Here is a 16,449-nt window from a genome sequence, read left to right as displayed (position 1 = left end):
CTTGAGCATGTGAGGAAGAACCAAACAGCTGAGCATGTGAGTGAGAGAGAATGCTGGGTGCCACCTCAGAGCACTGGCCAGCCCCGTCCAGTGCCCCATCTCCAGCTGTGTCCATCTTTGATGCTTCAGAGAAAGGAGACCCAAATATATAAATAAAAACTAGAATACAGTTTGGGGAAAAATCCCTTCCTGATTCCTCCAGGTGGCCAGCTGAAGCCCTGAAGCATGAGCTTTGGGAATATCAGACATAAACCAGAAGGGACTGCCAGGGCTGCCGACCCCTGTCCTGCCCCCATCATCACAAGAAACCCCCTCATATTATCCCACTCCTAAATTTGCCCAGCTCTCTTAAAACTAATTGTTTTTGCCCCCACAACTCCTATTGGGAGGCTCTTCCAGAACCTCACCTCGATAGTTAGAAAGGTGTGTGAGGGCACTCAGTTGATGAGGAAAGGAGCAGGAGCAGAGCAGAATTTTTCCTTCTTCTACCTGACCCTTTAGGGCACTCTCTTTGGGAGGAAGGGGGACCCAAAGAACCAGCAGTTGATGGAAGGGAGGTGGTTTCCAGCAGCTTATAGGGGAAGTGAGGGATAGAGATGCCTCTGCTCTTCTTGTCATCCTGAAACTGCACCTCCAGACAATATCTTCAGCAGATAATTAAAAGGAGGGTCTAGAAAAAAAAGATGCAATCTAATATTATAAACTCATGTTGAAATTAAAAAAAAAAGATTGAGGTTTATGGGCAGAAATCCTCACAGAGTAACAGTACCTTTCTTGCAGCGATGGTCTATTCAGGCACCTGCAGTGTGTTTGATGTATAGATGTGCAGCAAGACATGGGCCTTCCTTACACCAAGGTGCTTACAATCTAATGAATGTCCTATTTTATTTTATTTTTATTTTTATATAAGTGTGTGAGAAATGTATTTTGATTTGAACGTGGATCTTGGATCTGAAAGCAAAAATGGTTTTACTACATTTGCCATAGTCATAGTGCTCATATCTGCCTTACAAGCTTTGAACAGAACAATTCAATCCACTTGAGTCCTTTTTCATCTGTTCTTTGAATTAAGCAAATAACAGCATTGCTCCAGTACTTCCGGGACTGGTGGCAAAGCACTTTGTCAACCTCCTCCAACATATATATATAGCAATCCCGCTGATGATGTCCTGGAATTGCTTTAACAGTACCATGCAGTACAAATGAAGCTACCTTGCAAAGCAGTGTCTTTTTAGTTCTGTAATAGTAGATTTGCAAACTGGGATTCTGTCTCTGCAGGGTGTCCTTTTCAGTATGTTCGATGCACAGGTGGGAATGCTGTAAGGAATAAACCTGTTCAGCAACTGAAAATAATTTTTTAGATAATTTCCGAACAAATTCAAAGACACTATGATGGTAGTTGAAAATGCCTCCTAATAAAAAGTATGGGCTTAGTCTTGCAATCCCTTATTTGCACTAAGTTACTCATATGAGTAGTTCTAGTGAAGTTTTCGGTACTGCTTACATGAGTAAGAACTATTCATGAGAGAAAGGGTTTGTAAAATTGGACTGTATGTTAGGCATAAAAGAACCTTGTAGACTTTTAATTGTGTTACAGTTTTGAATTTTTTTCACTACAATTTTTTTATTAGTGTCCAGTTTCCTAAAAATCAAGCAATCTAGGGACTAAAATTCCTTTGGTTTTCATTAGACCTTTGATTTCCAAGGAAAGAAAAATCAGGCCTCTAGTTTACCAAAACCTAAAGGCAAGTCTTTACTAAAAATATACACAGGGAAGACAGACCAGCTGGAGAATCCCCAGGCATGGCTGTCCCTAAGGGGGTGTGGGGCCCGGGACATAGGCATCAAGTTTCTACCTGTGTGTGGGGGGATGATCCCCCTGGCTCCGCCCAAACCCTGCCCCCACTCCACCCCTTCCCCCAAGGTGCCACCCCCCACCCTGCCTCTTCCCACTCCCGCCCTGCCCCTGCCCCTTCTTGGCCCAGTTCCACCCCCTTCCCTGAGTGCGCTGCGCCCTCGCTCCTCTTCCCTCCCCTTCAGCGCCTCCAGGCTCAGCAAAACAGCTGATCAGTGGTAGGAGGTGGGAGGGAGGGGGAAGCGCTGATCAGCAGGGCCTGCCGGCGGGCAGGAGACACAGGGAGCGGGGGAGGTTCATGCGGGGGGCTTCTCCTTCTCATCCTCCCCACCTGCCCCCTCGCCTCAGCTACCCACTCACCTCCTCACGAAGTACGGGGGGCCCCAAAGCACAGGGCCCGGGGCGGTCGCCCTGATTTGCTGTACCTTAGGGACGGCTCTGTCCCCAAGGAAGTGGGTAACTTTGGGGAAGGGTTGAGGGAGGTTAATCCATAAACATAAAAAAATCTTGATTCTTTTGGGTGTAATGGGAGAATGAGGGAGAGTGTTGTGACTTGATGAATTTGGCTTGGGAGATTATTCCATGCATGGGGGCAGGATATGAAGAGGAGAGGAACAGTGTGTTTTACTTAGATGGCAATCGTTTTTTACTGTATATTCTAAGTATTATTTTTTGCTCTGGTTACATCTCATCATTTTAGAATGCTTTTCTGTTTTCTAATCAGGTGTCTAAACAGCTGTATAGCATGGGCTGCTATGAGATCTCTCTGGGGGACACAATTGGTGTGGGGACCCCCGGTAGCATGAAGAGAATGTTGGAAGCTGTTATGAAGGAAATCCCAGTGAGTGCTCTTGCTGTTCACTGCCATGACACGTATGGCCAGGCTTTAGCCAATATCCTCACAGCCATACAGGTAATTCAGACTCTCACTTTACAGATATTTTCAGTAATGATTGCACTTTAATTCATTTGCTAAATGTGTATGAAGTGCCAGTTACTTTCTGCATTTTCTATAGTAATTACTATTTTTGCACATGCTAAGGGTACCTTAGAACCCTGATTGTGTCATTTCATAAACCAGTAGAGACACAAGGTGGGTGAGGTAATATCTTTTATTGGACCAACTTCTGTTGGTGAGAGAGACAAGCTTTTGAGCCACAGAGAGCTCTTCTTCAGGTCTGGGAAAGGTCCTCTGAGCATCACAGCTAAATGCAAGGTGAAACAGATTGTTTAGCATAAGTTGTTAGCACATATTAAAATCTAAATGACCATTCAAGGTAGAGTGGCCTGTTAGCATGTGTGCAGTCATAGGACAAAAAGTAGGAGGTTAGTGGGTTACAGATTGTTGTAATAAACTAAATCCAGTGTTTCTATTCAGTCTATAATTTTTTAGTGTCTAGCATAATTTCTACTGGGAGGCTATTCCAGACACTGGATTTATAGTTTATTACAACAATGATCCCTTAGAATATGTGCTAACTACTTATGTTAAACAACCTGTTCCACCTTGCATTTAGCTGTGATGCTTGGAGGACCTTTCCCAGACCTGAAGAAGAGTTTGGTGTGCGTCAAAAGTTTCTCTCTCACCAACAGAAGTTGGGCCAGTCAAAGATATCACCTCACCCACCTTGTCTCTCTAATATCCTGGGATTGACACGGCTACAACTACACTGCATATTTCATAAGCCATTATCAGTTATATATCCTTATTCACTTAATGTCTTCAATGCCACACAGAATAAACACACCAAGACACAGTCATGGTGATACTATGTGACTTGTTTAGTGGAAAACAAGAATATAAATTAAATATTAATGAGCCCTCAGGTACCACTTTGTTGGAAGCATGTTGTATGTCCATAGGTTACCAAAGTGACTGACTGTCTAGCACCGTCTAATTTAGAAAGTGCCTAAATATCAAATAGAATGATGCACAATTACTCCTTAGGTGAGTGGATTTTGAGTTTTCACACCAGCCATAACAACTTATTTTGAACTGCTCAGATGGCATTAACCTAAGGCTTATTGGTTATCTATTCCACACACGTAGTAAATATTTTGGATTATTCTTCCACTGTTAACATGGCTTTGGTGTTCTCTTTCTATTACCTATTTATGTACATGGAGATGGTAAAACAAATGAAATCAAACACCTTTCTAACATGTTTAATTCCCTTTTAAATGTGATTTTAGTTGGCAAAAAGACTTGTTTTTTTTAAAAATTGTTCCCTTTCGATACTAATAATTTTGGATAATAGATATATTGACTTTATAGTTAAGACTTCAAAAACCTTCTTCATCTTTCAAATCCCTTCTTAAAATTCATTGCTCTTATGATGCTACAAAACACTCAACAGTGACTAGGCAGCTGATGTATTAAAACTGCTACTTAATGACCAAATTTGTTTCACTGTTAGCTGGTCCTCCGTACGCACCTTTGTTTGTTTTCTCTTTTGGTTGTCTTTTGTCATATGCTAAAATAGTAATTTCTTTGCCGTAGGGATTGCCTTTTTATGATGTGTGTAGTGTGCCCAGCACCACAGGTCCTGATCCCTGATTGGGGTTTCTTGGTTCTGCCATGATACAAATAGTAAAAAAAAAAAAAAAATGGAAAGTGAAAACAGATTGTCTCCCTGATCTTGAATCAACCTGAGCTTGTCTGATCTTTGGTACTAAATATGTTTGTACCTAATTAGTAGTTGGATAACTTTAGTGATTAAAAACACATATAATTTCATTTTGAAAGACACTATATAGTACATATTTTTCCTGGTGTACAAAGGTAGTGCTTTGGGATATTATGTGGGTGGCTGCTGTTTAATTCCTGAGCTTGTCATTGAATAAAATAAATGCAGTCACTACCTTGCAGCTGTACAGATATTGACACATTATTTTGTATACACCAGATTGCAGTTGCTGTTTGTAATAGAACCTAATTCTGCAGTTCTGGGTACAGTTTTCTTCCAAATGTATTTATTTATTTTTCATATACCTATCTGGAAGAGTTTTTGCTTGTGGGAAGCAGCTCAGATCAAACATTTGTCTTTCGGACAAGTGAGTGGTCAAGGCATTTTTTAGGTGAGTTCTAGTTTGGAAAGGCAGTGTTAAAGACCAAATTTTGTACACTCATCCCTTCTGCAGAAGTTCACTGCAGATGCCGAGGTAGAGACAGGTCATACAGTGCTAGGAGATAAGGTGTGTGGCTTCTGCTGTAGCACTATTTACATGGAAGAATGGTTGCTGGCTAGTGGCTCCTTCATCCCCACCATCCCATAAATCCCCCACCACAAATGCTCCTTCCATGCTAATTTGCATGTACACCATGGTAGCTCAGTTCTGTGGTGTGGCCCACTGTCCACGTTCTCCATGGGTTATGATTCCCTGTGCCTTCTCTCTTCACTTGAATCTGTTCTGCTGCCTTTCAGACCAGATGTGCCCACAGGGGAGTGGAGACCTGGATCTGGGCCTGTGTGACATATTGGCCTCTCTGTGAAGTACAGTGTGGGTGTAGTATTATGTAATGAAATTAATTAGGAAAAAAAACTGTTGAGCAGCAAATTCCACTCCTCCTGAGCTACTGCAGACTAAAACCCCAGACTAAGAGCTATTGAATTTCCTAAAAACCAATAAATGACAGCAGGAAAGCCACAGAGCACTCTACACTAATTTAGTCAGTGCTTGGATGTGATATCTCTTGGGGTACCTCATACGTGGGGCAGGAAGAGGTGTTGGTGATTTCAGAAGTAATTTTTTGTACTGATCGCATCGTGTCATGCAAGTTTATACAATTCCAGGACATTTTCTTTTGGTTAGGGTTAGGACTATAGGACTGACAGAATGAATGTGCATAAGAAATTAGTGGGGAAGTAGCTTTGCTATTTAAGAAGTGGGTTTTATGTGTGTTATTTTAACAAAAGGGTAGATAGTGATAATGACAGAAATTAGCCAACCTTTAAATGGTAAGTATTTTTTTAAGTTGTTGAGGGGAATAATAAAAATGAAAAGCATTGACTAGAAAGATGATATTTCTTTTTTTAGGAGATTTTTCTGTACAAATGTAAAGGACATATGAAGCAATATTTCAAAAGAATAAATAAAAATTTTTAAATAGACTGACTGTTGACTGACCAGCTGAAACTTGACTGAAGGCGGAAACTAAAATATCAGAATATAGAATGTATAGAAGTGACAAACTCAGCAAGACTGTATGAGGTATGGCTACTTTGTTAGGCAAATACAATATTTTTGAGTAAAATTACGTATGTAGGCTGGATAATGTGACAAAGAGAAAATTTAGCTGAAAGAAACAGTGAAACATATTTATAGGAAACTATCAACCTCTAAGGGAGAATAAAAAAATCAGGAAACTTCTGTGTAGGAGTGGTCCAGTAATGTTAGAACACTGATTGCTGGTGATTTTAGTTACCTTGAAATTGACTTGCATAGGATTTGGAGAACACTAAGACAGGGAGTGTGTTTTTATACACATAGCATAGTACTGTAAACACTTAAATACACTTAAGGGTAAATAAGTAAACACTTTTCAGCATATTGGAAATGAATATGTTGAGTGTGGGGAAATACTAAATGCGTGATTTATGCATTAGTAATTTGAACTAAATAGGGATTTGGTCCTGTAAATTCACACTTGGGTCAAGAATGAATGGCTGCATGAGTTAATCTTGTTAACACCAATTTGAATATGTTTAAAAATAAAACTATAGTCACTCATTTTCAAATAACTAACATTGATAAATGTGTGCCTCTGCTGAAGATGAGTGAAAGAAGCAGCCAAAACAACAAAAAAGAGGTAGACCTAAAACGGTTGAATTTTGATGGAATGTGGAACAAAGGGAAGATAATTTTTTTACAAGGAAATATAGAATAGAAAACCCACTTGTGCAAGGCTGATATTCTGCACTGGAATCTGCAGACTTGTATCCCTGCACGTGGTTGTATACAAAGCTGCATGAGCCATGCTAGTAGATCTGAATGCATGATTACAGTTAGTGGGGCTTTAGCCCATCCACCTCTACTCCTCCCCACTAACTGTAATATGTAGGATTGGCCAAATTCAATTGTTACTTTTTTATAATTGATGGACAATTTCAATGTTTATTTTAAGCATTTATTATCTATTGATTTTTTAAAAATATTCACAATTGTGCAAAATTATGGGTTTTAAGCATTTAATCATTATTTTTATCTATTTAAATTTTTGCAGTTGTGGGAAATTTGGGGAGGCTAAATAGTGGGAGGCTAAGAAAATATCAATTTAATGACAGTAGATGTTAAGATTCAACATAATATGTAAAAATATAAATAAGTAAATACTTTAAATCAAACTCTAAGTTCTCAAGAAACATTCTTCTTTCTTTGCCTATCTGTAAATTTTTTATCATCATCAATAGAAATATTGTGTGTGTGTGTGTGTGTGTGTGTGTGTGTGTGTGTGGTGAAATTGACCTCTCATGACATTTACCAATAAAAATCTAATCCTTCCAAGTTTCTCTCTCTCTCTCTCTCTATGTATATATGTGGGACTCACAACTATAATTTCTCTTTACCTTTTCTTGTATTTTGCATTTGTAAATTGATGGTTTGTGTTTTTAATGAATTGCATATGTGAGCTCATAAATTTAACCTCTTAAATCTATTTTAAAAAATGCCATATATTTTTTTTAAAAGTAGACCTTTATGAAACTTGCAGTTGTCCTAGGTTCATGTGAACACTTTCTTTAATTTTAGTTTTCATAAGTTTCACACTTCCTGGATTTTTTTTCCCCTCTGAGTTTCAGTTTCAGATACACAATTTATGGTAAAGCCAGCAGGTTTTTCCTGGTTTTGTATTAAAATCATGCAAACCACAAATTTTGCACTATTTCAATGCAAAACTTTACATAGTCTCTGTAAACTTTGTCTATGTTTGCTTGAAAGGGTTCATGACCCAAAGTGAAATCTTTCAAACCAGGTAAGTTTGTTTTTAAACATCTAAAAATGTCTGGGAAAATACGGACGTATGGTAACCCTAAGTCCAAAGTCCCGGGGCTGGCGGCGCTTCCTGGGGCAGCTCCTGGCGCCCGCCCACCGGCAGGAGCCTGCAGTGTGGGCTGCCCCTAGGCACAAAGGTGGAGGGGGTCTTTGTGTGCTGCACTGGCTCCCTCCTGCTCAATCAAAACTGCGGGGACGTGGCTTGCAGGCACCGGCAGTGGGCAGAGAGCCCTCCGCTACGCCCCCCCCCCAACCCTACCTGACCCGACCCTAGGAGCCAGAGGGACCTGCTGGATGGTTCCTGGGAGCTGCCCCAGGTAAGCACTGCCAGGACTCCCCACCTCGCCCCCCCCGGCAGGTCCCTCTGGTTCTTAGGGTCGGGTCAGGGGGGAGCAGAGGGCTCTCTGCATGCTGCCGGCGCCTGCAAGCCCTGCTCCGTGGCTCTGGCAGCTCCCATTGGCACTTTTTCCAGCCAGTGGGAGCCACAGAGCTCGCGCTTGTGGCGGGCGCAGCACTTGGAGACAGGTGGGCGGGCGGGTGTGAGGAGGCAAGAAGTGGCAAGCCAGCGGCAGGCAGGGGTTCTCGGGCGGGCATGGGGGTTTCTGGCAGGGGAGTGAGGAGGTGGGAGGAGGCAAGCAGTGGGTGGGGGACTGAGGAGGGATGCAGCAAGGCAGCGGCGGGCCAGAGGGTGAGGAGAGGTGCAGTGTTGGGGCTGAGCAGGGAGGGGGCGGGACCTGGGGTAAAGTGGTGGCAGAGCGTGGGAAGAGAGGGGGTTGACTGTGAGCAGGGCCGACACCCCCTGGAGAGTGTCCTCTTTTTTGAATGTTCAAATTTGGTAACCCTAATCAGGGGTGGGAAACTTTTTGGCCCGAGGGCCACATTGGGGTTGTAAAACTGTATGGCGGGCCGGGTAAGGAAGGCTGTGCCTCCCCAAACAGCCTGACTCCCACCCGCTATCCACCCCCTCCCACTTCCTGCCCCCTAACTGCCCCCCTCAGAACTCCCAACTCATCCAACCCCCCCCGCTCCTTGTCCCCTAACTGCCCCCTTCTGGGACCCCCACCCCTAACTGCCTCCCGGGACCCCAACATCTATCCAACCTTCCCTGCTTCCTGTCCTCTGACTGCCCCAACCCCTATCCACACCCCCACCCTCTGACAGGCCCCCCGGGACCCCATGCCTATCCAACCCCCCCTGTTTCCTGTCCCCTGACTGCCCCCCGGGACTCCCTGCCCCTTATTCAACCTCCCTGGCCCAAGCCTTGGCCCCCTTATCATACCGCTCATAGCAGCAAGTCAGGTAGCCGAGCACCTGGCCAGAGCTAGACACACTGCTATTCTGCTCCACAGAAGTGCACTGCTCCACCGCCCAGAGCGCTGCCCGCACAGCAGCATGGCTGCGGGGGAGAGGAGACAACAGGGGAGAGGCTGGGAGCTAGCTTCCCTGTCCGGGAGCTCAAGAGCCAGGCAGGATGGTTCCACGGGCTGGATGTGGCTCCCGGCCATAGTTTGCCCACCTCTGCACTATATATGCAAAATACAGAGTAAAATTAAAAGTTTTGGTCCCAGTTACCAGAGTCATCCATGGGACTGTCCCAATTTGCTTGAGGGACTGCATCACCCTGTGTGATTATGACATCCCACAACAGCTGTTTGTTCAGAACATAAAAGAAAATGAAACACTGGCACTGGGATGGATTCAAAAGTGGAAGTGGATTCAAAATGTTTATCGTTAATGGAGAGCTAACCCCACAAAATATCAGGGGGTTTTGTGGTCCTGTATGGTGTTAAATGGCCTCCATGCCAAATAATCAATATTCAGGTTTAGCCTTCTTCAGCCCTGGGATTCAGTCCACCTCTAATCCTCTCCCTCTCCCTCTGTATCTGAAAGGGGTGGGGGTTGGGGTGAGGGTGAGAGTAGACATGAAGGATAAATTCTGCAAAGACTTAAATTCTCTCCTTCCTTCAGGCTGATAGGGCCCAGCAGTCATCTACCAGCTCTCATGTTCACCTCCAGGAGATGCCCCCCCGAGCCTCTCATCTGCACTGGACACTAGGCACAAGTTGCAATGAAATTACAAACTCACTTAAATTTACAGGTTTAATAAACTGTCTTTACTCCTTATTAACCTTAAACTGGACCTCCAGGATGTTGTAAGGAAGCCGAAAAATGTTGTCAATCTTGCTCAGAAGGAAAAATGTTCCTGTTCCCCAAAATGGGCAATCAGAGAGTCCTTGAGAGGGCTGAGGGCAATGTTTCTCACAATGCTGTAGGGGGAAAGAAGGTTTTATAGGTAGGTGGCTGCCTATATTCCTGTTTGAATGATAAACTTAATCCTATAGTTTTTCCCTATAGTTTCCACATTATGCATTGAAAATAGCCTTTGAATCGGTACCGCACTAATAATAATAATTTTTGTGGGATTAGGCAGCCTGAAACCTTGCATAGGCATCTTTTAAAATTATTAAATGTTAAAAAGCAAAAATAATTAGAGTAGGTTTAGTGAAACTATTGGCATTATATTACACATAGGTTTTTACGCCAGCAGGGAGGCATTATGCCCAATGCATGAGGCACAAGCAGTCATAAGAGCTGGCTTCTATTTCTGGCTCTGCCACTGACTTGCTGTGTGGCCATCGGGAAATTACTTCTCCGTTTCCCCCTGTGTAAAATAGAGTTGATACTCATCTTCCCTTGTAAAATGCCATTAAATCTATGGATGGAGAGCGCTGTAGATGTGCAAATTATTATTATTAGTGCGGTACCGATTCAAAGGCTATTTTCAATGCATAATGTGGAAACTATATTGAAAAACTTTTCTGAAACTTGGGGAGGGGGGGTTTTGAATAAATGTAATTTTATGATGAAAAGAGGAAAGAATGAGAGGAGGAAGGGCAATAAAAACAACAGAACTATTAAGTTGTGTAAACATGCCAAGTGACCTAATTATCGTCACTCTTGCCCTCCTTTTCCCTCCACATTCTTGTTTGTTTCTGACCTTTGCCAGTGTTGTGTTGAATGTAAATTGTACAATTTTGGGGGGAGGGTGTCTTGTTTTGTAAAGCATCTAGCACATTGGAGGGTGCTTGAAAAAATACAATAGTATACCTGCTTTGGGAAAATAAGAATAGAAGATGGACAGGTTTTAATAGACAGTATCACAATTCCACATTGTTCAGTAAACTGCTATTTAAAAAGGAAAAGCACAGCTTGAGTAAGAATAGCCAATATGGGATTCAGGAAGGGATGGTCATGCTTCACTATTTCACTGGAATTCTTTGAGATGGTTACTGCCAAAGCAGACAAAGGATATGTAGTGGCCATCGTCTGCTTTGATTTTTCAGAAAACAGTTTACAGTGTTCTTTACTGGAAGTCAATGTTAAGGCGTGGAAACATGTAATAAGTGGAAAGTTGGCTAAATGGCAGGAAACAAATGGGAGCTGTAAAATGGAATTTTTTCAAGCTGAAAAGAACATACCAGCAGGGTAGTGGAGGGCTCCGTCTGTGGATCCCAGGTTTTATTACTTAAACAAATGACTTACAGTACCATTGATGCTGGTATGGAGGGCAAGTTTTCCAATTTTTCAGCTATTAAACTGTGAATAATCATAATGAGAAATGAGAGAGTTGGACACTTCACTACATAGACGGTTAATATTCTACAGTATGCCAAATAAAATCAATTTTGGAGCAAAAACGTAAGAATAGGAACATATGCCATTTTAGGATCAGTAAAAGACCACTCAGTCCAACATGCTTGTCATTTAAAAATTGTATCTCATCCCCACCTTTCTGCTTTTTAGCTTTCTTCTCCAGGAAATGATCTAGCATAGGTGCCTTGTAAGGCCCAGCCTAAATTTGAAATTGCCTTTAAGAATCAGCTTAAAAAAGATAAAGCTTATGAACACAGACTATGCCTTTACATTTTCGCTAGCAGACTGAAGAGGTAATTAGCAAGATAACAGCATTTCTCAGAGAACATGAGGGAAACAACTTTTTTTCCTACTTTGCAGCAGCAATTATATAAGAAGCTAGGAGTTTATTTGGTTTAGAAACTTGAGCTGAAATCAATAAGTAACATGAGATAGGGAAAGCATCCTTGAGGTTTCTTAACACCAGCAGTTAACTAAGCAAAGAAGAGTAAGGCCTGGTCTACACTAGGTGTTTAAACCGGTTTTAGGAGCGTAAAACCGATTTAACGCCACACCCGTCCACACTGAGAGGCCATTTATATCGGTATAAAGGGCACTTTAAACCGGTTTCTGTACTCCTCCCTAACGAGAGGAGTAGCGCTAATATCGGTATTACCATATCGGTTTAGGGTTAGTGTGGCCGCAAATCGACGGTATTGGCCTCCGGGCGGTATCCCACAGTGCACCACTGACCGCTCTGGACAGCAATCTGAACTCGGATGCAGTGGCCAGGTAGACAGGAAAAGCCCCGCGAACTTTTGAATATTTCCTGTTTGCCCAGCGTGGAGCTCCGATCAGCACGTGTGGTGATGCAGTTAAAAATCAAAATAAAGAAAGAGCTCCCGCATGGACCATGCGGATGTGATCGCAGTAAGGGCAGGCAAATCTGTTCTATCAGCGCTCCGTTACAGAAGACGAAATTCAAAATCATTTTTAAAAAATCTCCAGACAGACGCCATAGCAGGGGCTCAGCGCACTGCTGCGTGACAAGCGTAACGGAAAGCCAAAGAATCAAATGGACGCTCATGGACTGGAGGACTCAAGCTATCCCACAGTTCCTGCAGTCTCTGAAAAGTATTTGCATTCTTGGCTGAGCTCCAAATGCTTCTAGGGTCAAACACAGTGTCCGCGGTGGGTCAGGGCATAGCTCGGCAATCTACGCACCCCCCCACCCACCCCCAGAAGTGAAAGGGAAAACAATCCTCTCTTGACTCTTTTACATGTCACCCTATCTTTACTGAATGCTGCAGATAGACACGATGCTGCAGCACTCAACACCAACATCCTTGCTCCCCCCCTGCCATGGGTGGCTGATGGTGCAATAAGATTGATATCCATTGTCATCATCAGCCTATTGGCACATGGGGCAGTGCAAAAGGACTGGTAACCATGCAGACTAGCATCTGTTAGGTTGATCAAGGGTGCCTGCCCCTAATTTTTCCTGGTAGATGGTGCAATATGGCTGGTTACCATCCTCATCATAGCAACAGGGGGCTGAGCTCCATCAGCCCCCACCCTTCATGTGTAAAGAAAAGATTCAATTGCCCCTGGACTAGGAGTGGGATGCTGGGCTCCTCTCCTACACACTGCTTAATGTCCTGTCTGGACTATCATAGCAGCTGGAGGCTGCCTTCCACTCATTTCTCACTAACAAGTCACTGTGTCATCACACAAGTGGGGGGACAATGCTATGGTAGCCCAGGAAGGCTGGGGGAAGAACAGAATGAACAGGTGGGGTTGTTGCAGGAGCACCCTCTGTGAATAGCATACAGCTCATAATTTCTGCAGGATCTGACACAGAGCAGCTGTGCTCTCTGGTTATGATATACAGTGGTTCTCTAGTACACTTGCCCATATTCTACGCAGGACTGATTCTATTTTTAGATACCAAAAAGGAAGGATTGACTCAGGGAATCATTCCCAATTTTGGCTTTTGCGCCCCTGGCTGATCTCAGCCAGGGGCACTTATGACAGCAGCAAATGGTGCAGTGCAAAAGGACTAGTAGCCACGATCATCTTATTACCAATTTATGGTATGGTAGATGGTGCAATATGGCTGGTAACCATCTCTGCTGTCATGCAAAAGCAAAAGCATGCTGCTGTGTAGCGCTGCTGAATCGCCTCTGTGAGCGGCATCTAGTACACATATGGTGACAGTCACAAAAGGCAAAACAGGCTCCATGATTGCCATGCTATGGCATCTGCCAGGGCAATCCAGGGAAAAAAGCCGCGAAATGCTTGTCTGCCGTTGCTTTCCCAGAGGAAGGAGTGACTGACGACATTTACCCAGAACCACCCGCGACAATAATTTTGCCGCATCAGGCACTGGGATCTCAACCCGGAAATTCCAAGGGGCGGGGGAGGCTGCGGGAACTATGGGATAGCTACGGAATAGCTACCCACAGTGCAACGCTCCAGAAGTCGATGCTAGCCTCGGACCGTGGACGCACACCACCAATTTAATGTGTTTAGTGTGGCCGTGCGCACTCGATTTTATACAATCTGTTTTACAAAACCGGTTTATGCAAATTCGGAATAGTCCCGTAGTGTAGACGTACCCTTAGACTATATACAGTGAAAGTGGAAATTGAGAGGAAAACAGACAAGACAGGTGAGAAATGGCAGGTGAACTGTGAAATGAAGAAAAGGCTCCAGATCATAAGGTTCCAGTGAAGAAAACCAAAAAGAAGGGGTGGAGTGCAGGAAACCAGAAACCAGAAAACCACTGGTACCAGGAGGCCTAGTAATACCTAACCAGGCAGCTACTTTTGTGAAAAAAATTCACACTAAAGCAATGAGCAAAGCAGATTTAATTATGGAAAAGATAGAGAAATATGGAATATATAAGTATATTCACAATAGTAGAGATGTTTGCAACCTTTCCCCTGCTATGTGTGTCTTGTTCTTTTTTGTAGGAACTACTTTTTAAAATGGAAGACTATGTTGCCACAAAACTCTGTAAAGAAAGGGAAAGAGCCTTTCACCAGTTTGTTTGTTTGTTTTTAAATAAAATTTGTGATTATAGCAGTAAGCCACTGCAGGTATGTATTAGTAGGCAATTGGTGCTCTTCTCAAGTGGTCAAAGCCTTTGGCCCCTGTGCTTCAGAGCATACCAATAACCTTCTAATACACACATCCATTGCTTATTGCTATAAGCACAAACTTATCCCTAAAACTAATTATGTAGATTCAGAGAGGTTAAATTGTGAGCTCTTCAGGGCAAGGTTGTTTATTTGTATTAAAGTAGCCTCCAGAGGTCTGAACTGAGACTGAAGCCCTATTGTACATGCACATAGCAAGATGTAACCCCTTCCCCTACCCCAATCCCAAAGAACATAGAATCTAAATAACATGCTTCTGGTTCAGTGCCCAGCACCTTGTTAGCACTTAAAAAGTAATAACAAGCCCTTTTTCTTCCACCACCACCCACAGTTTAATGATTGTGTCTCAGAAGTTTGGAGCCCTGGCAGTTACTGAGCCAACAGACCTGCTGACTAGATCGGTTTCAGTGTACTATTCAGACAAAGGGATTCTGCAGCCATTATGGATTATCCTGATCTTCAAATTCCCCTCACTAGACTTTACTTTGAGCTGTAGGCGGAACTGCAACTCTCTTTGGCTTAAGTTCAAACCTCAACTGTTTGTCTCAACAGTTTTTCTCATTCTAGAATTTCTCATTCTAATATATGAGAGAGAGACACACACAGAATGCACCCAGGGGAATTACAGTGGCAACTGGGAGGTCAAATCTGTAGTGTTTAGGGGATTTAAAGGCTAGAGTTCAAATACCTCCCTGCTGTAATTTCACTGAAGTCAACAGATTTACACAAAGGATGAATTTGGCTCTTTCTTTCTTCATTTCCTCCATATCTGGTTAAATTGTTTTCTTCTGGAATAAATTTTTATTGTACCCACCCTTCTTCCATATTAAATACCTACTCTTTCCCTACTGTGAATTTCCCATGCATTAAGTGCCATCAAGTAGCATGTCTCACATTCTGCAAGGTCTTCTTTTCTGAATTCCAGTATTTTTGTGCAGTTGTCTGATCAGCAGCCACTTATCAGCATTTAAAACCTGATAATATGTTATACTCCAACTTCATTTATAACTTTCTAGTGTGTTTCCAGTTATTAGATCACTCAGGTCATTCTGATCTAGTTGGCTTTTCAACTAATATGTAATTAAGCAATCTTGTACTACTTCCATTAACTTGCTTTCTTCCCATGAAAAAAACATAAAGAATGAGACAATGTACGTCAAATGATACTTAGCTCCCAGGCAGGTTCTCTTCTGCTACATCCTTTTTTGACATAAAGATCTGGGCAGCTAGCTAGTGAAAGGAACAGAAACCATGGACTCATAGGATTATCAGAGGACAAACCTGTCGACCTTGGTCAGTCCACATTCAAGATTCCTGGCTCCTTATCCCTTTTTCCTCACTCTAGCATTATTTACATGTCTTGCGAAGTTGCTGGTGCAGCCAATGATTGCACCATTTCCATCTAACGCTGTTTGATTTCTCTGTTAGGATTCATATGGGCCTTAGAGTAATTTATGTATGTTTTACCAGCAGGTTTTTTGCCTTTTTGAGAGCAACATGCTCCATAGAATACCACATTCTGTGCCTCTTCCTTTCTGCTGGCCACCTCCAATCCCTTTTTGCCTTTATATTGCCTCCATCAACATGTAAGTGGAGTGGAGAGGATGCCAGCAACTCCACAGGGAGGTAGGGAAATCATAGTAAGCCGATGTCTTTCCCATACATTCATTCCCTCCACTCTATTTTGCATGGCACTTGTGTGAATTTTCTCTCTTCCACTGTTGTCTTCCTAGTCACTATTTGGTAGTTGTAATCCCATGTGCCCACAGCAATGGCCTTTTTAGAGACCTCCTATTATCATTTAAACTG

General features: G+C 42.9%; 1 protein-coding gene and 1 long non-coding RNA gene across 3 annotated transcripts in view; one reads left to right on the top strand and one right to left on the bottom strand.

Annotated features, from left to right (window-relative positions):
- HMGCLL1 (3-hydroxymethyl-3-methylglutaryl-CoA lyase like 1) overlaps positions 1-16,449 on the top strand; it is a 98,117-nt gene that overhangs the window by 56,619 nt on the left and 25,049 nt on the right. For both annotated transcript variants that reach the window (XM_045011822.1, XM_045011823.1), the window contains exon 7: positions 2,580-2,768. In XM_045011822.1, coding sequence (XP_044867757.1) covers positions 2,580-2,768 — 189 coding nt within the window. The remainder of the gene's footprint in view (positions 1-2,579; positions 2,769-16,449) is intronic.
- Positions 920-15,161, bottom strand: LOC123367515. Its single transcript, XR_006578505.1, has 3 exons — positions 15,027-15,161; positions 4,291-4,428; positions 920-1,317 (listed from the first exon to the last, which is right to left on the bottom strand). It is a non-coding gene; the product is annotated as an uncharacterized LOC123367515 (long non-coding RNA).

The sequence above is a fragment of the Mauremys mutica genome, chromosome 3, assembly GCF_020497125.1.
Source record: "Mauremys mutica isolate MM-2020 ecotype Southern chromosome 3, ASM2049712v1, whole genome shotgun sequence".
NCBI lineage: Eukaryota > Metazoa > Chordata > Testudines > Geoemydidae > Mauremys > Mauremys mutica.
The sequence above is the reverse complement of the archived record's forward strand: the minus strand, read 5'-3'. Positions and strand labels throughout refer to the sequence as shown.